The sequence below is a fragment of the Dipodomys ordii genome, unplaced genomic scaffold (assembly GCF_000151885.1).
Source record: "Dipodomys ordii isolate 6190 unplaced genomic scaffold, Dord_2.0 Scaffold3, whole genome shotgun sequence".
Taxonomy (NCBI): domain Eukaryota; kingdom Metazoa; phylum Chordata; class Mammalia; order Rodentia; family Heteromyidae; genus Dipodomys; species Dipodomys ordii.
The window spans coordinates 29,473,006-29,498,954 of record NW_012267219.1 but is presented as its reverse complement, the minus strand read 5'-3'; the positions used below and the strand labels follow the sequence as shown (position 1 = coordinate 29,498,954).

The 25,949-nt window shown below is 43.3% G+C and overlaps 1 protein-coding gene across 1 annotated transcript in view; it reads right to left on the bottom strand.

Moving 5' to 3' along the window:
• Nucleotides 1-5,558: 5,558 nt before the first annotated feature.
• The window catches only part of Elk3 (ELK3, ETS-domain protein (SRF accessory protein 2)), a 62,309-nt gene continuing 41,918 nt past the window's right edge, over nt 5,559-25,949 (bottom strand). Inside the window, exons 3-5 of the mRNA XM_013021858.1 lie at nt 21,895-22,689; nt 13,249-13,371; nt 5,559-8,109 (exon numbers count right to left, since the gene is read on the bottom strand). Coding sequence (XP_012877312.1) covers nt 8,011-8,109; nt 13,249-13,371; nt 21,895-22,689 — 1,017 coding nt within the window. The 3' untranslated portion in view covers nt 5,559-8,010. The remainder of the gene's footprint in view (nt 8,110-13,248; nt 13,372-21,894; nt 22,690-25,949) is intronic.

Sequence of the window (25,949 nt, the reverse complement as noted above, 5' to 3'; positions counted from 1 at the left end):
AATGATTAGTAAGTTTCTAATTCACTGGTAATGAGTGCATTCCAAAGTTGGGTAATAATTAGCATGATTTCCAAAATATTTTACTATAGAATTGAATTCATTTAATTCCTTATTTTCCCCTTCCCCTGGTAACTCTTGAGTCTTCTTTATCTATTACTGTGCCTATTCTAGATACTTTATATATGTAGAATTATACCATATTTGTACTTTTGTGTCTGTCTCATTTCTTCTGACATGTTTCCATGACTAATCTATGTTTAGCATACATTTGAATTTCTTTTCATAGCTGAATAACTTTCTGTTAATAATATACACATTTTACGAATCCACACACTGCCTGTTAGCTGTTTAATTAATGCCACTATGGACATTATAGTTCAAACATCTGATTCCATGTTTTCAGTTCTCAGTTATAGATGAGGAAATTGCTGACTCAGCATAAGTGTGTGACTTTTTGAACTCTCGACTGTTTTCCATGGAAGGTGTACCCTTTTAGATTTTTAAGAGTAGTGACTTGTTCCTGATCTTAGTAGAACAGCTTTTGACTTTGAACCCTGACTGCTGTTATGTACATATATATGGCTGTTAATGTGTTGATGAAGTTCCCTTCCAATCCTTGTTTACTGAGTTTTTTTTTTATTATGGGAGTATTGATGGGGTTTTTTGTAATGTTTATCAGTTAAGATAATCATTTAGTTTTTTTTTTTCATCCTGCTTATGTGCCTTGATTCATTTTCATATGTTAAATCACTCATATTTCTAGTGAAAAATCTCATTTGGCTTATGGCACATACAGGTTGAGTATCCCTTTTTGAAATGATTGGGACCAGAATTCTTCAGATTTTATAAAATTTGGCATTTTGGAATATTTGCACAGGCTCTACAAGTTGGGAATCCCAAATCCAAAACTCTGTAATGCTCCAAAATTCAAACCTTTTTGAGCAAACATCGATTTGAGGTGCCAAAAACATTTGGAGTTTTCATCAAGTGATGCTGAACCTGTAATCATTTTAACAGTACTGATATACTCAGTTTGCTAGTATTGTATTAAGGATTATTGTTGATATGTATAGAATTTTAGCCTGTGGTGCTCTTTCATTGTAGTAGATTCATCCAGCTTTGTTAGCAAGGCATTGCTGCCATCATAGAATGATTTAAGGAAGTGTTCTCCCCTCTTGAAGTTGTTGGAATAGTTTGAGTATTAGCATTAATTGTTTAAATTCTTGTTAGAATTCACCAGTGATGCTGGATGTGGTGCTGCACCCCTCGCTGTCTCAATCCCAGCACTCCAGGTTGAGACAGGAGGATCACAAGTTCTAGGCTAGCATAGGCTACTTAAGGAGACCCAGTCTCAAAAGTTGATCTGGCTCTAAACTTTTATTGAGCAATTTTGAATACTGATAAAAAAAAATCTCTTGTTATTGTACTAGGCAGTAGTTCTTAAGTCCATTTTTGTATAGTCCTGTGTCTGTAAAATTTGTTCATTTTGAATTGGGTTACCTAGTTTGTTGGCAAAGTATTCGTCATCAAAGTATTTGCTTATAACACTTTCTGTTACTCTGCATTCAGTAGTAATGTTTCTACTTTCATTTCTGACTTTAGAAATTTAAGTTCCACCACCACCAAACTATATCATTTCATCAATTTTGATCTAATAACATAAGCATTTTTAAAACTTTTTTTCCTTTGTTAATCCATACTCTGTATTATTCCTTCTACCATTTTTAGGTTTCCTTTTCTTTTTGTTACTTGAATTACACAGTTCAGTTATTGATTTGAGATTTCTCTTCCAAATGTAGCAGTTCAAGCTGTAATTCTCTCCCTCAGCATGTTTTTGTCTCAAGAATATTCCAATGTCTGCTGAGATTTCTTCTGATTTTCATTATTTGTATTGCTGACTTTTCACATTGTGAGTTTTCTTTTACTTCTCATTACTTCCTAGTTTCAAATCATTGTGGTTTTTATGACTTCAGGTTTTCAAAAAATATTAAGCTTTATTTTATTACCTAGCATATGGTGTATTATATGTCTGTACAATGTTTTTTTTTGGGGGGGGGTCCGGTCTTGGGGCCTGAACTTTGGGCCTGGGCGCTGTCCCTCAGCTCTTCAGCTTAAGGCTAGCGCTCTACCACTTGAGCTACAGCGCCACTTCTGGCTTTTTTCTTTTTGCTTATGTGGTGCTGAGGAATCGACCCCAGGGCCTAAGGCATGCAAGGCAAGTGCTCTACCACTGAGCCACCTTCCCAGCCCCCTGTACAATGTTTTCTATATACTTGAGAGAAGGTCTCATTCTGAGTAGTGTATTGAGTAGAGTATTTGTACTGGTCAGCTTGGTTTAGTGTTCAATTCTCCAATGCATTGATTCATCTTTTTTGTCTGGTTCTTCTGTCCATTATTGAAGGTAATTTCAGTCACTTTCTAATTGATATTACAGAATTATTTCTCCTTTTATTTGTCAGTGTGTACTTAAGATCTTTTGAAGGCTTTGAAATTGCACACATGTTCAGAGTTGCTAGATTCAAAGTGAGTGTGTGTGTGTGTTTTGTTGATAAAAGTCAAGCCCCTGGACTTGCATATGTTTGATAAGGGCTCTGTCACTGAACCCTATCATCAGTCACTGGATTCGTTATGAATATGAAAACCCATCATCTAAGTTTTTTTTTCTCCTAGCTCAGTCTAATTTATGTGGTAAAAATATGGCCATCCCCTTAATTATTTCTACTGTCATAGATTCTACTTTTAAATGTTCTAATAATTCCTAAATCAGTTCTTCTTAACTACATGTTCATCCCTATCAAAATGTTAAGTAGAAATATAAGTTCATGAGCAGGCTTCTGAAAATTTTGTATACCCCTACGTTGTAAACTTAAAATCTGCGAAGTTAGCCGGGCACCAGTGGCTCACGCCTATAATCCTAGCAGGAGCCTTGGAACTGAGGATCGTGGTGCAAAGCCAGACTGGACAGGAACACCCGTGAGACTCTTATCTCCAATTAACCACCAGAAAACTGGAATTGGCTGTGGCTCAAGTGGTAGGGTACTTACCTTGAGCTGAAGGGACAGTGCCCAGGCCTAGAGTTCAAGGCCCACAACCGACCCCCCTCCAAAAAAAAAACCTGCAAAGTTTTCTGTGCATAAAACCCTAGGAAAGGTGGTTTTTATCACGTTCAGTCTGAACTGACATTTGGTTCCAATTTTGGGTCACAGTAGTTACCCTCACTAAGCATCATTCTTAGATGAAATCAATACTTTCCATTACTGACATAGAAAAACTATTGACGTTTCCCATTTTCTATCAGCCTATAACAGGAAGGATATGACCAAGTTACTGATTATAAAGCTTTTTTTTTTCTTTTGTCTACCCTGGGGCTTGAACTCAGGGCCTGGGGGTTGTCCTGTTCTGTCCCCACTGAAAGGCTAGCACTCTACCACCTTGAGCTATAGCACCACTTCTGGTTTTCTAGTAGTTAATTGCAGATAAGAGTCTCATGGACTTTCTGCGTAGCCTGACTTTTAACAACAATCCTCAAATCTCAGCCTTCTGAGTATCTAGGATTACAGGCATAAGCTACCAGTGCCCAGCTTTATAAAGCTCTTTAGAAAAGAATTTGTGACATTTTTAACCTGTGATAATTAGGGGGAACTTTTCACTAGTGGCTTCTCCCAGGGATGAGGAGGGGAAAAAAACCCAAACATTTATTGGAAGGCTACCACTTCCAAGACAGTAACTAGCCCTTAGTTTTTGAGGTGTGTATGGAGGCTAGGTGTTTATAAGTATATGTATGTACAAGTTTTCACAGGAAGACAAAGCCAAAAAGAAGAGACTAGGAGTCAGGATAGCCATATCTATTGTTTGTCCATTAGCTCTACCACAATGGGCGTAGAAGTGCCTGGGACCAATAACCATGAAGATGTAGGTGGTGAACATCTGATCTACCTGCAGCATGTCCCAGCAAGCAAGGAAAATTTCGCCTCCCAAGGATGGCTCCAGTGGGCTCTGGTTGAGACATGGAATTCTTCCCAGACTCCAGACTTTCTAGGATTTTTAATTCTGTAGAAACAGTGAGAGGAGCCACAAAGGCTTCCACTATTTCTGCAGCTGTACTGAACATAACTGTATTCATACAGCCTTCACCTTGTTCTTCCTTAATGCATGTATGTATGCCACTGAGGTTGTCAAGTAATGAATGGATAATATGATGCAGTTGTGGAACATATACTTATCTCTGGATGATCTTCCCACACCATTTCTTTCGACAAACATTGAAAATCACTAAGAGATTGCTTTGGGGTCCCAGTCGAACTGTTGTGTTCTGCAAGATCCTAGTCAGTCACTACATTATTAATCAATTAGCTGGACATTTCTGGTTCTGTTTGAATTCATGCTCTGGTGCTATTTTCTACATTGCTCTCTCATGATGATTTATAGATTTGTTCTCAGGGTAAATTCAACCATACTGATTATGGATTTACTCAAATGTTTCTTCTCTTTTTTTTTTTGGTTGGTCGTGGGGCTTGAACTCTAGGCCTGGGCGCTATTATCCCTAAGCTCTTGTGAGTGCTCTACCACTTGAGCCACAGCGCCACTTCCGGTTTTCTGGTGGTTAATAGGAGATAAGAGTCTCACAGACTTTTCTACCCGGGTTGGCTTTGAACAACAATCCTCAGATCTCAGCTTCCTGAGTAGTAGGATTACAGGCATGAGCCACCAGCACCTTGCTATTTTTGAAACAAGTGTCCCCTTTCCATGCTCTTTTTTCCTTCTGTACCTTGTTTTGATATTCTCGTTCTTTGTTGTCTCAATTGAATTATTTCTCCCAGGACTCCCCCTGCCTGCAGCCCACTCTGTCACAGACTAGATTGTGTGTCCTACTATATTTTACTTCCTTTTTCAATAAGCAAATTACTTCTTTCCATGTCTACAAGTAATGTTAGACCACATATGACTATAAATCATCTGTACCCATTATGGCACAGTAGTAGTATGTCTACTAATTTCTACTAATCGCTTTGGTATCACACACACACACACACACACACACAGTAGTATGTCTACTAATTTCTACTAATCGCTTTGGTATCACACACACACACACACACACAGTAGTATGTCTACTAATTTCTACTAATCGCTTTGGTATCACACACACACACACACACACACACTGTTGTTAACTTCCATGGAAACTGCATTGAGCTCTCCATGAAAACCAGAGTCAGATTAGTCTCGAAGACTAGGAAGAATAACCAGCAAAACAGCCAAAAGGACAATAGTGATCTGCTTTTCCTTTTCTCCTTACTTCCCCTTTCTCAATCCAGAATAGTGGATAAAACTTAAGATGGAGAACAAGGAACCACTTTTCAAACATATTTTATCCCTTTCCCCCCTTTCTATCTCAACAGTTATATTCATTTCTTTTTATTTCTGTATTTAAAATACCTTTTGATGCTCCATATTTCAGGGTAGACAACAAGACATATTTTCCAGTATGTTTCTATATGGAAACGTGGAGTTTGGATCATTCCAAGTAAATGGAAGTAAACCAACTCACGTGGCTCTAAATTCCTTTTATCACAAAGTATTTATTAAACAAAAATAATATCACAGTATAAATTGTACATGTATGAAAGAGAATGAAGATTTGCAGTCATAGAAAAAGTCTGTACAGAGACCAGCATTCAGGATATATAGTTTGAACAAACCCCAGGCAGTGCAGCTTAACACAGACCAGCAGACATAAAGAAGGGTGGGAGGGGGACTAATGTTCTTTGTAACATTTTCTGACTAAAATACTTGTTACATATACACACATGCACAGGAGGCAGAGCTAGCAGTTCTTTGTGACTCCACATTACAGTTGGGTAGTAACGTTGAACCCTACAGTATTTTGTGACATTTTTCTATGTCTTATACTGTATATGGAGTAGACAATCACAGTATTTGCAGGAAAAGAATAAGATTTATAGTCATTTGAACATTTTCAATCGACATTTTAAAATATGTACTGGCAATATTTTGTTGAAATTCTTGCACGTTAACTTTTATAAGATTCTTGCATTTTGAACAAGTGCTTAAATGACAACAGTTTCCAATAATACATCATCTTTACCTGTTTCTTTACCTAACACAGTCTTGGACCAATAGTCACTCTTAATTAGGGGAAGCAGGATTGGACAGTGAGCTGTGTGGCACTGGACTCCTCCCAGCTTCACCCTGTGCGTGGTATACCAGGGAGCTAGAGGAAAGCATTTTCAGAAGCCCTTTTGGGCTTGTGAATTTGTGCTCAGTAACAGTTCCCTGAGCCAGCTCCTTTTATTTTAGTACAGAATTATCCTTAGTCTACAAGGAATTGAGAAGAGCACGTATTTGTGGTGTTTTGGAGCCAGGACTATTATTTGGTAAAGGCTTAATGGAGTTTTTGTTTTCTCCCCTCAGTAAAGGACCATGCCCCCCCCCCCACCACCATGCAATTCCTATTGAAAGTCTCAATTCATATCTAAACATAATTTTAGATGTTGTTCCAAGTTCAAGATACTAGCTTTTACAAGCTTTGTATTTTACCTGTCTTCATAACCCCCACCATTTAATGTCTTATTTGGGCCAATTATTTAGTAACATTTCAAGTTGGTTTCTGGTACTTACAAAGATCACCATAAACCTAATTATGATTAACCTAATCTTAAAGTTACAGCACTCTGTAGTTCACTTTGTCTTGATGCTTCTGGAGTCATGCCTACTGGCTTTTTTTTTTTTTTTTGAGAGAACAGAAAACACCAGTTACTATGATTATAGACCACAAATGGATTCAGCAGTGTTTCTTTCCATTGATACATAATGAATTCAGTTCCTCAATGAGGAAGTTCCTGAAGAATTTTTATCAGCTTTCCTTCATTGTCACCGTAAGTTTAGTAATATATATAAAACACAGTGCATCTCTGTTTCCTCATGCAGGACTTACATGTGTTATGGGACATTTTCTGATTCATTAAAAAAACTGCTTATGGGCTCAACGATGTCAGGGTGTTACAAAAGATGTCTGGTGTTAACAAAATTAATTTGTCGAGGCTGAGTATCTTCCAAACGTTTAGATTTTCAAGTGTTAATTACAGTTCCTAGAATTTAGGAAAACCCTAACTCCTACAGGAAATACATATGGGTGCGATTATGGAAAATAGGACTAAAGTTTTGAACTATTCAAAACTAGGAAATACTCTCCAGCTTTGGATGGTGTGAGCTTGATGGAGCTTTCTGCGTGTCACTTTTTCTTAGGATGAGAGCTGTTAAGAGACTAGCCTTTCAATGTTCATCTCTATTAAAATAAATGCACTTTAGAACATTTTCTTTGATGAATGTTTATTGACTAAATATGGCTTAGATTTTTTTCTTATAAAAAACATTACTCGGACATTACATTTACTGAGTTTCAGTTCAAAAGAAGTTCTAAGGCAATTCGTATATAATTGAAAGCAAAAGAGAAAGTAAGTGATACGAATACGCTTTCATATTTGGCCTACTTGTGAAAAGTAACAAAATCCTACTAGAGATGTTTGGTACTAATTTTTGTCTTTCAACATTTCCTTAAGACTAAAAAATATATAGATCATTTACATAAAACTAAATGCAAAGGAAGGCACAGCTGGTTATAGTATGTATGTATATAAGCATGGTTCAGCATATGCAGAGTTAAAGAGAAGAAAAGCTTCACAACCTTATTAGTTACATTGAAAACATTAAGGAAAGTTCTTCACTGTCAACAGTGTTCAACACTTAAGAGCTGAGAGGATATAAAAACAAAAACATTGAGACATTTAATGCAAAACAGATTTTCATACATACTTGAATATATAAACAGATTTTTTGAATGCGAACATAATTCTAGAATATCCATGTGATGAAAAGTGCAAACCAAATTAACAGAGGGTTTCACAATGTCTTCACGACAGGTAATTGAGCCCATGAGGACAAATTTGTTTCTTCAGTTTACGAGTCCTTAGTTGTGTTCAGATGTCATCAGGACTTCTGAGAGCTTGAGGAAAGCAGTACTGGGGAAGCAGCTCTGTCCAAACTGGGGATTGGCACCGGCATGTGGCCATTAAGCAGTGTGGGGAACTGTAGGGGACAGAAGGGTTTGTAAACAATGAGTACAGATCCACCGGGAAGAACAGAGATGGCAGCAGTCCAGTCTTCTCCTCACCCTGTGATGGAGGTCAGTTGCTGATCTGATCATGACATTGCTATTGGAAGCTTACCTGGGGCAAACTAAAGCCTAGGAAAATGTTCCAATTATAGTACATACCTAGGCTAGGAAAATGAAAATGGAATTTAGGTGTTACGAATGCATGTTTTAATACTATGTTTAGGAAGTTCTAAGCCACGAGCTTTAAATGTTGAAGAAAACAAAAACAAAAAAACTTAAGAAACCAAGACAAGAGACTTGGCAGTTGTTAATGCTGTACTATGGAAATTCACTGTCAGTTTTCTATACACTACAGAGAATTGCCTGGTAATTGTTTAAAATGAGGAATGCTTTTCCTTTAAAAGAAAATTTAGAGGAGGAAGAATGTATTTTGGAGATGAGAAAGTATTCTTTCTTGAATAAACTCATAAATGTCAGAGTAGAGTTGGTTTCTGTGTTGCTATAACTAAGACAGATAAAAGACTTGAAAGTTACTCTTTGAAAACAAGCTTCAAGTCTGAAGCAGATACATCAGGCGCACTCCCGACTGCCCAGAAGTAAGTAAAGGCCTCCCTTAAATATTTGACTTCTCCCTAGATTTTCCATTGCTTAGCATGTGTCAAAATCTTAAGCTGTCTTCTAGCTTAATCCCTGTTTAGTCCAGGAAAGCTAAATATTAACCTTCAGCACCAAATTTCAAATTACAGAACCTGGCACATGTCAGAAGTACAATAAATATTTGCAGAACAAGTAACCATTTTTACAACTTTCAAACTTATTTTCAGAATTTATGTGTTCTGCCTTTTGCTTATCAAGGGTGTCTTTTCATTTGGTATCTAGAGGCCACAGAACAAGTTTTTGTTATCTTCCTTTTACAGATGAAAAAATGGTTCCCTGATTAACTGAGGTCACAGCTAATATACAGCAAGTTTTAAACTCTGAATCTTTACTAAACAGCCCAACTTCTTGTTTTGTCAGGTTTAGGGGTCTTTGATTATTGTTTCACTTTCTTAATTTAATACTTAAGGTGCTTTTTTTTTCTTGGTATTCTGACATTTTAATTTTCCCCCTGCATTTTATCTACTTCAATGAGGTTTTCAGATCTAAGCACATATATTACACTTTTACATCAGGCCTGCTTTCTTAAACACTGTACCTACTGGCTGGGTGAACAATGGTAGAAGACATCTTTTTTCATTTCTTCAGTGTAGTTGTAGCTTCTTACCATCTCTTTTCCCTATTTTCTTGGTGTTTTCAAAGGAGTCAGCTTTCGTTTTGTTAGCCTTTCATGTGGAATTCCTGAACATACTACTCAAGGCCCACAGCTGCTTTCCTAACTTGTTCTTCTCACCAGGTCCCTTCCTGTGGGCTTCCATAACTGATCTTACAGGTCTATAAAGCCTCAACTATGCTCTTCTCTACTGATTCCTGTGCCCTTGCTCCAGCCCAGCCCAGCAGCCCAGGAGACACTTCTTCCTTAGGATCTCAGTCTTCACTGCAGAAAGCAACTCTGGCTCCTACAGCAGAACTTCCTCACATGTATATCTCCTCCAGCCCTGCCTTAAAACCTTGCAAATATTTGCTAGGTTGGGTTTGTTGAACTAAAAATTACAGAGCACTTTCCCCACTGAAAACTGAATTAATCCCATCTTTTTCCCATATGTGTCTGTACCTACTAGGTATGTTCCAAGTTTGATCAAAATCTGCTTCAAATAGACCTAGGCTCTGGTGGCTCACACCTGTAATCCTAGCCACTCAGGACGCTGAGAACTGAGGGCTGCAGTTCAGAGCCAGCCCAGGCAGGAGAGTCCATGAGACTTGTATCTCCAATTAACCACTAGAAAACCAGAAATAGAACTGTAGTTCAAGTAATAGAGCACAGTCTTGAGCACAAAGAAGCTCAGGGACAGTGCCCAAAACTGCCCCCCCCAAAAAAAAATGGAGTGGAATAACATGATAAATGCCAAATGCCAAACTGTCCACTTGAAGCAGATGGTTCACTTTATGTGTAAATCCATGTGCTACATTTACCCTTAGCACCGTGTCTGGCATCTCATTAAAACAGCCCTCAATTCCAGAAAGGCAAAAGTGTCCTCTCCTTCCCTGAATTCTCCCAATATCTGCTGTACACTGCTAACAAATTTGTCTCAGGTAGATATGGGTGTGAGGCACAAGCAGTAGACTGCTTGTCTAGGAAGCACAAAGCCCTGAGTTCAAATTCCAATACTGTCAAAAAATAAAAGAGTGTAAGCATACACACATACACATATACACACAAAATACTGTAATGGGACCTGTGGTGCAGAAACCACTAAGCTACCTCTGCAAAGGTCACCACAGGAAACCTACACATACCACTTAAAACTTGTTGTACAGAAGTCTGTTTTCTTTTAGTCTAGTAACATAAAGTGTATATGTAATAAAGGGGCTTATCCCCAAAGGTAATTACTTTCATTAGTTTAGAAGGCACAGAAGAGTAAACTGAATTCTTAAAAATGCATCAATTGTAATGTCCAGTTTTCAAAATTAAAGTCTTATTCCACTTGGCAGGTGTGGTTGTTTACCAATTTAAAAACTGCTACCTTCATTTTTTTTAACCACAAACTGCTCTTTTTAATAGGAAGGGTAATGATATTTTAAAAGCACAAATTTGTTTTCTCTGTCTCATGGTTCCAACCACAAAATAATGGCACAAGGCCATGCAACCTGCCAGCCATCTAAACTGGTTTGTACTTTATTTATTTATTTTTAGGGTTGTCTTTGGAATGGCTCCAGGAGGGAGAAATTAAAACTGAAACTCTAAGCAGATGGCCTTTAAAAGCAGTAATTCATTCCACAGTACCTTCGCTTTCTCAAAGAACATCACAGGAACTTGAATGAAAATGTTTTTATTGGTGGTGGTACTGGCGTTTAAACTCAGGGCCTCATGAGTAGAGAAGTGTGAGGCTGCAAGTTGCTCTACAACATCAACCATGCCCCCAGCCCTTTCTGTTTTTTGTTTTTAATATTTTTCAGGTAGGGCATTGTAGGTTTTGTGTGTGTGTGTTTTATAACACAGGCAGGACTGCACTGCAACCCTCTTATAGCTCCTGTGTAGCTGGGTTGACAGGTGGGTGTGTATCAGCACATTGAGCTTATTGGTCGAAATAGGGTCTCACTAATGGTTGAAATAAGGTCTCACTAACTTTTTGTTCAGGCTGGCCTTAAACCTTAGTCCTCAATTTCCACTTCCCATGTACCTCGGATTGCTGGTGTAAGCCACTGCACCTGCCAACTGCCAGGGCCTCTTGCACACTAGCAAGTTTGCTCTACCACTTGAGCTATACCCCAAGCCCTTATGTTTTCTTTTGGTTTGGAGATAGGGTCTCATTAACTTGGCCCAGGCTGGCCTTGAGCCTACAGTGCTCCTGTCTTTGCCTTCCAAATAGTTGGGATTACAGGCATGCACCACCATGTTCAGTTTATAGTAGTTCTTAATATACCATTCAAGTGATCCGTTGCACCACTTGAGCCACAGCATCCACTTCAGGATCTTTGTAGTTAATTAGAGATAACAGTCTTAAGGACTTCCTGCTGAGGATGGCTTTGAACTGCAATCCGCAGATCTCAGCTTCCTGAATAACTAGGATTGCAGGTATAAACTACTGGTGCCTGGAGCATACCAACTTTTGGGAAATACTGGGTAAGCGTTAACCTCAACTCCTGAGTCTTTTCAGGGAATGCAAGTCTTTTCCTAAAGGATTAGTATTCTTCATCTAAAACTTCAGATACTACATTTGCCTAATGCTTTTTGCTTACTAGTTCTAGTTTTTACCTCCTTCCTTGCCTTGTGTATGTTAAAATGGCCCATAACATCATGGCTGGGCTTGGCCATAGCTCAGTTTCTTGTGAGGAGAATGAGGGCCAAGAGGACTGAAAGAAATCCAATTACTCCGGATATAGTCATACCATGACACACTACCCCAACCTCTTAGGAAACCAGAGAAGTGGAAGAGCAATCAAAACCTCTTTAACTCCACCATTCTTCCAATGTGACCTTAAATCCCAGCTTATACACATGGCTTCTCGCACAGGGGAGGGATTAGGCAAAGACTAACCTCAAGAGACAAAACGATCAACCAGAGATACAGAGATTTGATCTTTGTCACGCTTACCTTTTATTCTCATCTCTTTGCAAGTATTTGGCATCTCTTCAACCAGACAGTCACTAATAAGTTACATTATTTGTGTACCAAGAAACGGTGCTCAGAGACACCAACTAAAGTAAGCAGGATAACAGTTCAGGTCTCTTGAGGGCCCAGGGTCTAGTGGAGTTTGCCAGATGAACAGGGAAACACTTCAAAGTACTAACTGCAGTGGAGTGAGGTTTGTGTGAACTTCACTGTGACCCCTGAGATGCAGGAGGGGATGAGACAAAGCTAAGAACAAAGTGAAGAGGGCATCTGTACTCCGTTACCTTTGCTCCTCTGGCTCCTGGGGTTGGATGAATAAAAATCTTTGGGTCTCAAAGAGGGAAAAAAATACTGATACCCACACACTAACAAATAATGCTACTGGAGATTCTAGAATGGAAATGAATAATAAATGTGCTCCCTGAACACAGAGTGCTCTGTAAGGTAAAGCAGCTAAGTCTGCATTATTTTTAACCAGATGCCCCAGATACTCTTTGGATGGCAAAACAAGAGCTGGGTTACAATCTGTAGAACTCTAGATTGCTTTCCCATCCCAATATGGAGAAACTCTTCAAGTGAAAACTACATTGATGAGTCGGATTGATATTATTGTCCCTTATGAAGTTTCATAAAAAATAATCTTTAAAGATTTGTCCTTAATAGAGTTACTCTCCTCAAAGTCCATTTATGGATTTGATAGACTATTTTCCATTTATGGACAGTTGGTATGAGTAGATCACTTCTGCCTCACTGCTCTACAAGGGAGTGCAGCCCCATTCCTATGGACATCTGTTGGAAACTTATAGTAACCAAACCTGACAAAAACCACCCACCTAAGGCTTTGCAGAGGAGAGACAGACATCCTTCAGTGTTCTACCTTGGTGTTTTCCAAGTACTCACCTGGAAAAGCGTATTTGGCCCTTGCAGCCTGGCAGGACTCAGCGGAGCAACTGGACTAAGGCTACTCCAGAAATGTATGCTGGAAAGCAGCGGACTTGGTGTCAGAAGCAATCCATTTGGTGTCTGGGAAATAAAGCAAACACATAGTTCTTGATAGAGGTTTGTCTGACTCCATCCAGATGATCAACTGCAACCGAATCTCTAGGTATGCTCACTATGGACCAAGAAACCAGCAAACCCTTCTCACCAATGCTGGGCAACTTTATTGGCACAATGCTGTGTGTGAGCAATCCAATTTTCTCCAATGCAAATATTGGCAGTTCACAAAGGAAAGAGGTATATCAATAGGTTACCTTTCCTAAATGTTAGCAGAAAACTTAAAAGTTTATAGCAACATGTCTCAATGGCTTCTTCAGCTTGCTCCTCTCCTGGATTAAACAAAATTTAGTTTACAGAGAAAAGAGGATCCCAGGAAGGGGCTTTATTTCTCATCAATTAAGTCTTTCTTCAATGGACCTTGTTATGGGGTGTATTACAAACACACATTTTAAAATGGCCTCTCAAGCTTCACTTTCTATTACCCACAATCTTTTAAGGAAGGACCTAAGACTATTAAAATACCCAGTAACCATTTCTTCAGAAGCTCTGAGCTGGGCTGTCCGTATTTTACACTGGATGTGGGGTTGGTGGGAAGTCCTCAAATGGTAAGGGGCAGGACTTCTTTCTTGACAGGTAGGGTAGAGAGCCAAAACTGGGTTTCCAAGACCAGTGCCAGGGCCTCCATTTGCCAGCACTCAGGCAGCAGGAGTCTTGGCCTACAAGCCAGCTGAAGGACAGAAGGGACAATCCGGCCAGTAAATGCATAGCTTTTATTCTCAGCAGAGGCAGGTTCCCTGGCCCAGCAGCCTTCACCTCATAATCACGCTGTCATTTTGGTCCTTTGTGCTAAGAAGCAGCACAGCATGAACACCAGCAGTGAAGATTGCATCATGCTAGATAAGAAAGAGTTATTTTTCATTGGGTTGGCTTCTGAGGCTTCATTAGTTGTCAAGAGCATTTGGGCTTCGACTAAACTCAAAGGTGTACCCTGTTCAGTGGAACAGACATAAAACACCTAAAGGTCGGCAAACTGGAGTGCTGAAAGGGAAACACATTTATGCAATATGACTTGAGTCTTTTGTTCCATGACATTTCCTACAAATGGGATGACCTGGAAAGGTCCTGAGATAAGGCATGTGTTAAAGAATCTTCCATGTGTTTTGCTCTAGGGAAATTTCAGTGTGCCAGGCCATCCGGCCGAACAATTCAGAATCAGGAGCTCAACCTGAGCTCTATTGGGCTCAGCCAAGCTCCGATCTCAGAACTGCTACTTACTAGCTAGTAGTTTATACTCTCTGCACCTCAAGCTCCTAGTCTGTTAAATGGGGACAAGAAAAATGCCTATATGCCAGGGTTGCTGAAAAAGTAACAAAGACTGTCTACAGCTCTTAGTATATGACTAGCACACACCTGTGTGTGAAGGGAAATAGAGACTAAAATCACACTGAGTAATCTCTGATACATGGTTTTGAATAAGTGAAATTCATAATTAACTGGAACTATACCTGACATATTGTGTTTCATTTATTCATGGGAGAAATTCTCAACTGTGTACAGAAAAGAACTTAAATGTTCCCAAACAGATGGGCTCCACTGAGTCAGCTGTACTTTCTCAGTTATGTTGGGCTCAAGCCCTCAGGCTCAGGTCATCTGAGAACTATTTGCATGTTACTCTGCAGCTAGGTTCCAACCAGAATATGTCACATTAGCATTTAATAGCCAATGTGGTCAAGGTCCTCCTGGTTGAGCCATCAATGAAGGTTTCTCAAAAGTCTAAAGAGGACTTCGAAACCATAACACATTTGCCTTTCCCAAAGCCATAAGTATATACTTCTGGGCAATACATAAGATTTATATTTCCATAGTCTAAAATTTGGACACATGTCTGGACTTGAGATGGTTGTGCATTTGTTTCCAAGGGATACAGAATGTACTTAAAATACAGTGGCCTTCTGTTTCTCGTGGTTAATATGTTTGAAATGTCTCCGATAATACATGCACATAAACATTGTGAAATGACTTCATTCGCTCCTCTCCCTCCCATCTCCATGCTTCCTGAGGCTTCTGTGGCCTTAAGAAAAGAACTCTTTGGTTAGTTTTAAAGAAAATTTCCTGTAAAACCTGCCCTGGTTTACCTCCTGTCTTGTGGCATTTCTGCATGAGTTCCTGTTTTGGGGGAGGGGTCGCTGCAGGGTGGACACAAGCAAAATCCCAGCTTCCTTTTCTTCCATGTAAGAATGCTTCACTAATGGCTATCTTTACTTCTGATCCCCTGGAAAGAAACTCTAGGTGATAGACATTCCTTTGTATTGGGAACGATCCTCTAACTTGGACATCCTTTACTATGGTCCCTTCTCAGTCCTCTAAAAAACTCGCATGTGTGTGCTACACAAGGCGAGCTGGACTTGTCCACAGGTGCCTCCACTTGTGTGCCCTTGCCTGCAATTCTTAACCTGGATCCTGCCCTCCAAAAACCCTCCTCTTTTCTAACTGCTGTCTTGGTCTTATCTGTCAAAATGCCACCTCCCTAAGGACACTCTCCTGATCTCCCCTCAGACAGATGGAATGTCTCCTTTTTGCTGCATCTTTAGAACACTGTGTAGCCACTTTCCCACCCCCCCCTTAACATTTAACATGTTCTGCCTCAAATTATGATAATTTGCATATTTTTCTGATACCTCTTTCTACTGCCTCAAAGAAATTTGCTCAGCTTTATTCCTCCTGGAGAATTAAATCCCTAAATACTTGATGAGCTGAAGAAATCTGCAACTCTAGGTGCATCTCGACTCCTCGCTTGCCACCTGTTGGACACCTCCACTTGGAACATCCCCCGTGTTTTACCTCAAATTCATCTTTCACATCCTGTGCTTCTTAAGACTTTCTGTTTCTGTTGACTGTACAACCAGGTGTGTATCTCCTCAGCAAATATGGAGAGTGCACATAAGTTCCAGTTGCCAGAAACAAGGATAAAACAAGAGACAATCTCTGCACTCTGGCCCTGTTCACTGCTCAGCATCCTAAGATGTAAAATGGAGCCCTCTGGGAACTCATCCTCCTCTACATGTGCTCATTTCCATCCCTGTGGCATGCAAGCCCCAGTGGGCTTACAGACAGCATCTGACACATCCACCTAAACCAGGCCACGTGTCTCTGGACTCCCCATCTGTTCTACCACCTGAAAACACGATCCAATCAGATTCTTTCATAGTTCCAGGTAAAACAGAAAACAACAAAGATGGTGTCCTTAGCCACAGTTCTAGGTCCCCCATGCTTATACTCCTTAATTTCCCCATGCGAATCTTCCTACTTCCTTGATGGGTTTAACAACAAGGCTTATCTAACACGTGGAATGAACAATAGAAGTCCAACCTATATCTTTCAACTGGAACTTCCTGGAAGTTCCCTGAGCTCCCCAGCCTTTCATTCGGAGGCTTTCATTGCATGCTGATGACTCCTGACCTTTGTCTCCAGCCCCTAGTTCTCTCCTGAGCTCCTGTTGCAGCTGGACATTTTCACTCCTGTGCACTAGAGATGCCTCGAACTCAGCCCAAACTGAACATGGAAACTTTTCTCCATGAGTTTACCCATAATCCTCAGAGTTAACTTGTTTCTCTTCCCACTTTTATTTATTTATTTTTTTGTCAGTCATAGGGCTTGAACTCTGGGCCTGGGTGCGCTCCCTGTGCTCTTCAGCTCAAGGTTAGCACTCTACCACTTGAGCCACAGCACCACTTCTGGCTTTTTGTTTATGTGGTGCTGAGGAATTGAACCCAGGGCCTCATGCATAGGAAGCAAGCCTTCTACCGCTGAGCCACCTTCCCAGCCCTCTTCCCACTTTTAAATGCATCACCAAGAACCCAGACCCATGTCCTGGGATGCTGTCCCACTGTTCACAGCCTTATGTTGCCATCTTTTGGCTGGATCTAGCTCCCCTCCTTCCCAGTCCATGCCGTCAGGATGATATCTAGAGCAGAGTTCCAGTTACGTCATTTGTGCCCCGGTGATGTTTCCCATGGCTCCATCTCCTATCACTTGCTTTACCTTGAGGATTTATGCTTTGTCTATGCTGTTCTCTGCCCACAATGCTCTCCTCATCCTGTCTGCCAGAACATTCTTACTGATCCTCTAACACACAACCCAGGCACAATAACCAGGTGCACAATGCCTTCGCACCACTTGTGCACCTCCATCAGAGTTAGTATCTTCTTCCGTATTCCTCTTAGGCCTTACTATTCCTGTTCACTGCATCTGAGACACTACTTCAAGCTACTTGCAAGCGAGCATCCATCTGCGATCAGCTTCAAGCACAGCTTACACATGCTGGGATGGGACGGGGGGGGGGTCTTAGCTCATGTGTTCTAAATTAATTAAATGATCTGCTTCTAAAGCGCTTCTCTGCATGACACATTTGACTCCTGTCATGCACTGTCCTTTGTGTGTGTATGAGACTTGTCATGGTTCAAGCCTAAGGTCATAAAAACAGCCACTGGTACTTCTGCTGTCCTTTCTACATTCATCAAACTTAACGTTCAATAGTTCTTATTTGTTGGTTGATTCTAATAGGGCCTTTTTGCTTCACTTGTCCACTAGACGCTGTTCATTAAGTCTACACCTTTCAGGAAGTTTTTAGGAACCTTTATAATTCATACCACACTAAATTATATATTGTAACCTGTAAGCTCATGAGAACAGAAACTGTCTTTGCTAACTTTTGTATCTCCAGCTAATGAGCAAAATGCCCAGGAGTTCAATGATTATCTCCCAAATGAACTGATTAAAAAGGATTAAGCACTTGCTATTGGACTAAGAAGCATTTGTTATTTGACTCATATGGATTAGCTGCTTAAGTATTTTCTAGCACATACCTATAATCCCAGCTACTCCGGAGGATGAGATCTGAGGATCACAATTCAAAGCCAGCCCGGGCAAAAAGTCCCCTTGAGACTCTTATCTCCAATTAGCCACTCAATAACTGGAAGTAGAGATGTGACTCAAAGTGGTGGAACACTAGCACTGAGCAAAAGAGCTTGGGGACAGTGCCCAGGCCCTGAGTTCAAGCCCCATGACCAAAAACAAAAGAAAAGAAATATTTTCTGTCTACCTGATTGGATGGTCTGAGATACTGGTACATCTTCCAGGCTTTAGGAATACTAAAGGAAAAAAAATCATTGGTGTACAAACATCTCTAATCTTAGAATTCCTATGGATGCCAACAGAGACCATAGCATGTTGGGGTTAATAATAATAATAGTAGTTGTAGTAATAATAATAATAATAATGTGTGTATGTATCAAACAAAGTGACTCTGAATCTCTAGAAATTCTTAGTTCCTTTTTGTTGTTGGTGGTGGTGGTGGTCATGGGGCCTGAACTCTGGGCCTGGGCACTATTCCTCATCTCTTCCGCTCAAGGCTAGCACTCCACCACTTGAGCCGCAGAGCCACTTCTGGCTTTTTCTGCTTATGTGGTGCTGAGGAATCGAACCCAGGGCCTCGTGCATGCAAGGCAAGCACTCTACCACTGAGCTACCTTCCCAGCCCTCTTAGAGTTACTTTGAATCTCTAGAAACTCAAGAGTTGTTTTGACTCAAATAAAAACATGGCTTGGATTTTAAGAGAGGACTAGAGGGCTGGGAATGTGGCTTCGTGGTAGAGTGTTCACCTAGCATGCATGAAGCCCTGGGTTTGATTCCTCAGTACCACATACACAGAAAAAGCCAGAAGTAGCACTCTGGCACAAATGGTGGAGTGCTAGCCTTGAGTAAAAGAAGCTCGGGGACAGTGCTCAGACCCTGAGTTCAAGCCCCAGGACTAGCAAAAGAACAACAACAACAAAGAGAGGACTATACTCCCATGGCAGTTTGCAGAGCACTGATCCGAAGGGAAAAGGACACAATGAGCGCCAGCCAGGTAGGTGCAGAGGTGTGGGGGGAGAGCTGGGGACAAGGTGAAGAACCAGCAGAGAACCCCAGAGCAGAGGTGTGTGTGGGGGGGTGCTACCACAGATTGTTTACCTGGGGCGACTGACAGCTGGGGAACCAAGAACCTTTGACTGGACACAATAAGATCAGAGGGCACCCCAGAGCCAGGATGGCAATAGGATGCCCCCTGAGAGCGGCTCACCAGACACATCATGCCGCTCCACACTCCCACTTCTTGACCTTGACTCACAACAGGAAGGAACCTTTAGCTGTCAGACCCTGTAGCCTGTCTCCGTTCCCCTCCCAGGCTGGCTCACCAAACGCCCCCGGGGCACACATACTCAGACTCTGAGGGGAACGCACGCCCACAGCCCACACGTATCTGAGTTCAGCATCTTGCCCAGCACAAGGGAGATGAACGCAGGTCTTGGCATTAGTAAGGGGAAATGAAATGTGCCAGCTTCCGATTCTGAATTAACTTCCCCTTGTTAAGAAACCAGGTGGAAGGGGCTGAACAGAAAAGGCAAAGGAAAGGAAGAAAGCCAAGGGACACTAAGGTATAAAAGACACAGAGAATCACAAGTTCCAGCTGCCACAGTGCCGCCACAGTGCCGGGATGAGGACGTGGACCCTCTCTTTCTGCCTCCATTTCAGACAGCAGCCATGCTTTCCAACAACAGTCAATGATCTCAAGGGCCATTTAATGACCTAGAAGACATCACTCCCTGGAACCAAGCCTACGTTTGTGTAAGTCTCTTCAGTTCCTCAGAGTCCCATGATGGGACAGGTAGGCCTTCGCTTAGCCAGGACTCCGCTTCTGCTTCCTGCCCCCCGCCTTTCTCCCCGCCCCTCCCTTGGAAAGCTTTGGTTCCAAGATTGGACTCATGGCACTGAGTTAACCAAGGCTCTACACTCACAGCTTGGTTGAGCAGACTCTGCTCCCAGCTGTTCTAGATACCAACCCTCCTTCCTCCTTCTAGTGGGTTCTGTGTCCTCTCAGGTCAAGCTCCCTCCTCTGGGTATCCCAGCCAAGCCTCCCCTCACCCCACTGAGTGGGGCCACCTTTGAGTTCACAGTGTTCAGTAACAAAGCTGCCGAGTGAACCTGGACTCACTTCCTGAGCCAGACAGGGCTGGCTTCCAGGTGATACAGGCTCAGTAAGAACAGAGACACTGAAATAGGAGCTGATCTTGGCCTGGCCCTAGACCTCTCTCAATCTTACAGCTGTAAACACAGCAGGCCAGAGACGGACATGCTCTGATTGTCCACTCGGGCCGCTTCTGGATGCTTCCCTACGCAACTGAGTGAGCCCCTGCTTCTGGGCCATTTGCACAGCGGTCCTTGCCGAGGGACGGTCTTGTTTTCTTAGGAAATGGCCAAATTAGGAGCACACGTGCGTGCCCTTTCTCGCCTGTCACTAATGCCTGGGCCGCCTCTATGTGACAGCACGGATAGTACAACCACCTCATGAATACTTGCTGTCCTGTCAGCCCTGAGAAGCCACGGAGAGGAAAGTGACCGAGTTGCTCCCGGTTGCTCTGCAGCCCCATGGTGACTGTCACGGAGAAGGAAGCAGACCTTGTCCCCTGGGGATGGCAGAGGTCGCTGTATCAGGGCATGGATTCTGAAGGCAGACAAGGGAGCTCAAATTCACTTCTACCTCACCCAGAGGCAGCTACCCACAATCCCATGCGTCAAGAGTCTAGCTAGGCAGGACCTGAATCCAGGTCAGTGACACCCTCTCACCCCGGCTGGTGCTGCTTAATGTCTGACACCTCTGTACCGCATCCAGTTTGCCCGGGGGTGGGGGTGGGAATGTGCCTTCCCACTGTGGCTGTCCACTGGAGTAGCCAGAGAACCAGCCAGATTTAAAGGACAAAGCTGCCCTCTCCTGAATTAAGAGCACCCCCCTGCCCCAGAAAGTGCCCTGCTCCCCGCGATACGGACCTGCTCATCCTCAGAACACGCTGCTTTGGGGAAGCCCACTCCATGAGGTCCCTGCACTGCTAAGAGAACAACCAGACAAGTACAGCTCGACACTGACCTGCACCAAGGCCAGGTCTGAAAGCAGGTATGTTCCTGTTAACAGGAAATTAGTGGCTGCTACATGTCCGTCCCTCCCCCACTCCCACCCCCACCAAACTGTGCTAGGATTAGTTCATGGCCCAACAGGGTCCTGAAGTACCAATCTGCCCTTTAAACTTGCAGTGGGGGAGAACTGCTGGTTGACCTGCGCTGCTTGGCTGGTGTGCACATTTCCTTTTGTTTTTTTCTTCTGTGGTTCTTTTTGAAACAAGATCTCCCTGTGTAGCCCAGGCTAACCTCCAACTTGCGATTCTCCTGCCTCAGCCTCCTTCCTCAGCTCTCCACCTCCACACCCAGCTTCGCGCGTTCTATCTCATCACTTCAGGCCATGAAAAGCAAGAAGCCCATCAAGCACCTTTTGGCCACGAGTATACCAAACCTTTCCTCGCGTGTGGAATCCAACCTGAGGATGGAGAAAGAAATACCTTCCCTTCCTGTTTGCATGGTGACTTTGGGGCCCTGGTCCCAGGATTGTCCCTTGAGAGACAGAGGAAGGGACTTTGGTGGTTCTTTTTCCTTCGGCTGGGGGTGAATGGCTCTTACCTGTGCAGTGAAGAAGGCTGGGGTGAGGGACCCCGAGGGCAGGGCTGGGCTGTTGAGGGCGATGGAGCCAAGGTCGGTGCCCGAGAGCACCAGCGGGGGTGCGGAGATTTCCAAGCCTTTGGGTTTTTTGCCCTTTGGGGGAAGGGACGGAGACTTGGTCTTGGAGCCGGACGACAGGTTCAAGGGCTCCAGGGGATCCGAGTCATGGCAGGCGGCCTCTAGGAAGAGGCTTCTGTGTTCAGAAGGGAGGGGCGAGTTGGGGGACAGGGATGGGGACCGAGATGAGGAAGGCGACGCAGAAGAAATGCTGGCGGCATTTGGCAACATTAAAGAGGAGATCTTGGCGGAGACCGAGGAAGCCAGGAAGGCGGAGGCGGCTGCAGCCTCAGACGTGGAGGGCAGGGACACAACTGGCCGGGTGGCGTGCTTGTCAGCTTTATTGGTCACAAACCTGATCACAGTCCTGACTTCCTCCACAGGGGGGCTGTCTTCCGACGGCTCCTCCAGCTTCTCGGTCTTGATGGCTTTGAAGGCCTCTGGGGGGTTCTGCAGGGAGTTGATGGTGAAGGAGGAGTACAGGCCTGAGTGGATGTACTCGTTGCGGCTGGTGCTTTTGAGGGCGGACAAGCTGTGCTTGTGGATCTCCCGGCCCTCCGAGGGCCCCTTGCAGTGGCTGTCCTGCAGCAGCAGGCTCTCGCGGCTCGTCTCCACTGTGTGAGGATCCATCTTCAGGATCTCGGGGAAAGAGACGAACTTGTACACAAACTTCTGCCCAATCACCTTCTTGATGATATTCTGCAAAGAAGCCCAGAAGGAGAGAGTTGAGATGCAGATGTCAGACACACAGGAGGGGGGTGGGGCGGGGCGTAGATACATAGTCATAGCCATTTGTGGCCAGCAGAGGCACCAAAATCTTCCCCAGGTATCTATCTCCATGATGTGGCTAAGGTGTGGAGGAGAGAGGAATGCAGGTGGAGGCTGAGGGCTGAGAGTTCATTCCAGTCATGCTACAGAGCAGGGGTGGAGTCTTTGGCAGCCTGCCATCTGTGGTTTCATTCTCGGCAGTTACCATTCCCCAGAATACACTAACAGTCACCCGGGAGTGAGCACTTACTAATGTGGCTGCAATTATTCATACTGAACTCGTATCATCAGAATAGTAATCTTACAAGACAGGTGGTGTCAGTCCCATTTTTAAAACTAGGAAATAAAGCTAGGAGTGGTGGAACCAGCCCCAGATTCCTGCTATACAGGCGGATGGGATGAGAGGACTGTAGTTTGAAGCCAGCCTAGACCCAACCCCCACCCCCGTCTCCCCCAAAAGAAAACCATCTGGAAAAGAAAAGCAAGTCAGAGATGGTGACACATGCCTATAATCCTAGCTATGCCAAAAAGCAAAAGTAGGAGGACTGCAGTTTGATGCCAGCCTTGGTGTAAACATGAAACCCTACCTAAAAACAATAAAAGCAAAAAAGGCTAGAGGCGTGGCTTCAGTGGTAGAGAGCTTGTCAAGCAAGTATAAGGCCCTATCTTCAAGCTCTGATACTGCCAAAAACAGTCATAATAAAAGATTACAAGTGAAATAAAATGAGGAATAAGCTGAGAGCATGCACCATCCGGCCAGAGGGAAGGGATAAGGGAGCCTTTCCGTAACGGTAACACAGTGCTGTCTTACCACCACTGGGACTTGCAAGAAGGCAACAGGCTAGTCAGGGGAAAGCCCTCAGTAAGCTGGAAAGCATTACGGAGACACATAAGGGATCATCACCAAACGCTGCAGTATTTACTTAAGTCATGTAGCCAATTCTGTCTTTTTCATTTTCTGCCAGGAAAGCCACAGGAGGAAAAACAACTTGTCTCCTTGGATATTTATGACACACTCGTCCTATTTTAAGTTGCCAGCATCTACTTCTGTCCTCATAGGAAAATAGGTGACTGATCATCACTAAGAAAGTTGTCGCAGTTCTTTGGAAGAAAGGGTTTCTATTCAAGGCTATACTGCTCTGGGGTTTCCTCCTGGTCCATCAATTCCCTGTAGAACCCACCAGATCCTGTGTGGACTCAGGGGATCCCAGGTGCTCAAGGGAGAAAAGATGGCCTCCTCCAGCATGAAGAACTAGCCTCCACCTTCTGTGGAGAAAGGACTCTGAATGTCTCTTCACCAGTAGATGCTTCTCAACTGGGTATGACAGAGGTAAGCACATTAAAAGCCGCTCCACTGTCACCTTTCTGTACCCGCCACCTGCGTGCCATCCCTCTCTTAGGCCCCACACCCAGCTGTCTGGAGGCTGGGAGGGATCACAGACAGACATGGGAGGGGAGTCCTGTGCCCAGGAACCAGCAAGGTTTACTGATCCTAGATCACCACTGATCCCTCACAAAAACGACATTCTATTTTGAGTCTCCTGTGTTAAGGGTTTTGGTTCTCCGTAGCAATCGGATAGGGAAGGGTGCATTTGCCACGTCACTAAAGCTTTCAAGGAGGAGCTCCTCAGGGCGGGTCTCAAAGGAAGGGACACAGGGGTCGCCACTCTTCACCAGAAGTCCCACCCAGGTCCTAGTACCAGCATGCAGGAGACTCCCCATGCTGAGCAGTCCTGGTGGCCACCACCCTGGGACTTTTGGCCACTGGATTGCTGGTCCACTGACCTCATTCCCACACTCACACTGGCAAACTGTCAGAGAAATCTGGGAAACTGAAAACTTCTACGTAGATTCGGTTGGCGGTGTCTCTGCAGAGGGCAGCACCAGGCCTGGGTAGAGAATGTGCCAGAGAAAATCAACTGCCAGCATGAAAAGGTTGAGTAAGGGTGTCACTGGACGCATCTGACCCAGAGTCATATCCATATACAGCAAGTGTGCTGTCCTGGAGTACCACTGCTTCCTCCTCCAATGCCAGGGCACGTTTATTTATAGTGCATAATATTTTCCCTCCCTAAGGAAAGACTTTCTTTTCCTTAGCCAATTTGAGTGCGTTTTTATGAGCCCCCAAAAATTACACAGAAGAAAGGGGAAAAAAGGAAATGATTATCTTGTTTGGCACGTCTTACAAATGAATTGGTTTATTAAAAAGAAAACACAAGTCGGGCACTGGTGGCTCACACCTGTAATCCTAGCTACTCAGGAGACTGAGATCTGAGGATTGTGGTTCAAAGCCAGCCCAGACAGGACAGTCCCCATGAGACTCTTATCTCCAATTAACCCGGGGAAAACTGGAAGTGGCGCTGTGGCTCAAGTGATAGAGTGCTTGCCTTGAGCTAAAGAGCTGAAGGACAGCACACAGGCTTGGAATTCAAGTCCCACGACCAGCAAAAAGAGAGAGAAAGAGACAGAGAGAGACAGAGAGAGAAAGCAAAAAAGCAAGCAAGAAAGCAAGAAAGAAAGAAGGGAGGGAGGGAAGAAGGGAAGGAGGGAGGGAGGAAGGAAGGAAGGAAGGAAGGGAGGAAGGAAGGAAGGAAGGAAGGAAGGAAGGAAGGAAGGAAGGAAGGAAAGAGATAAGAAAACACAACACCAATTATCCCAGCTGCCTGGGAGGCTGACATCAGGAGGACCATGGTTCAAGGCTAGCTGGAGCAAAAAATTAGCAAGATCTCATCTCAAGAGGCCTCTGATCCCAGCTAAATACAAAGGTGTTGGTAGGAGTATCATGCTCCAAAGGTCTTGCTGGCCCTGGGGAAAAGCATCTTTACTTACATAACTAAAACACAAAAGGGATGGAGGCAAGGCTCCTCTGGTAGAGTAGCTGACTAGGACAAACCCTGAGTTAAAAAAAAAATAACACAAACAAAACTTTCCTTTTCTTACAGACTCATAACATAAAGAGGCACTGAATTTGGACGAGTCAATAACTAATTCAGAGCTGGGTAAAAATGATTTTCATAGGAACACTGGAAAGGGACCATCTCAGTAGCTGTCGCTGGGGTGGGCAGAGCACAGGGATAGGAGAGGATTTAGGCAGGTTCACCAGGAAGCTTGTGGGTGCGCTGCCTGAATGAGCTGGCCGAAGGAGGAAGTACGATCTGACTTCACAGCAGAGTCACCTAGGGCTAAAGGCT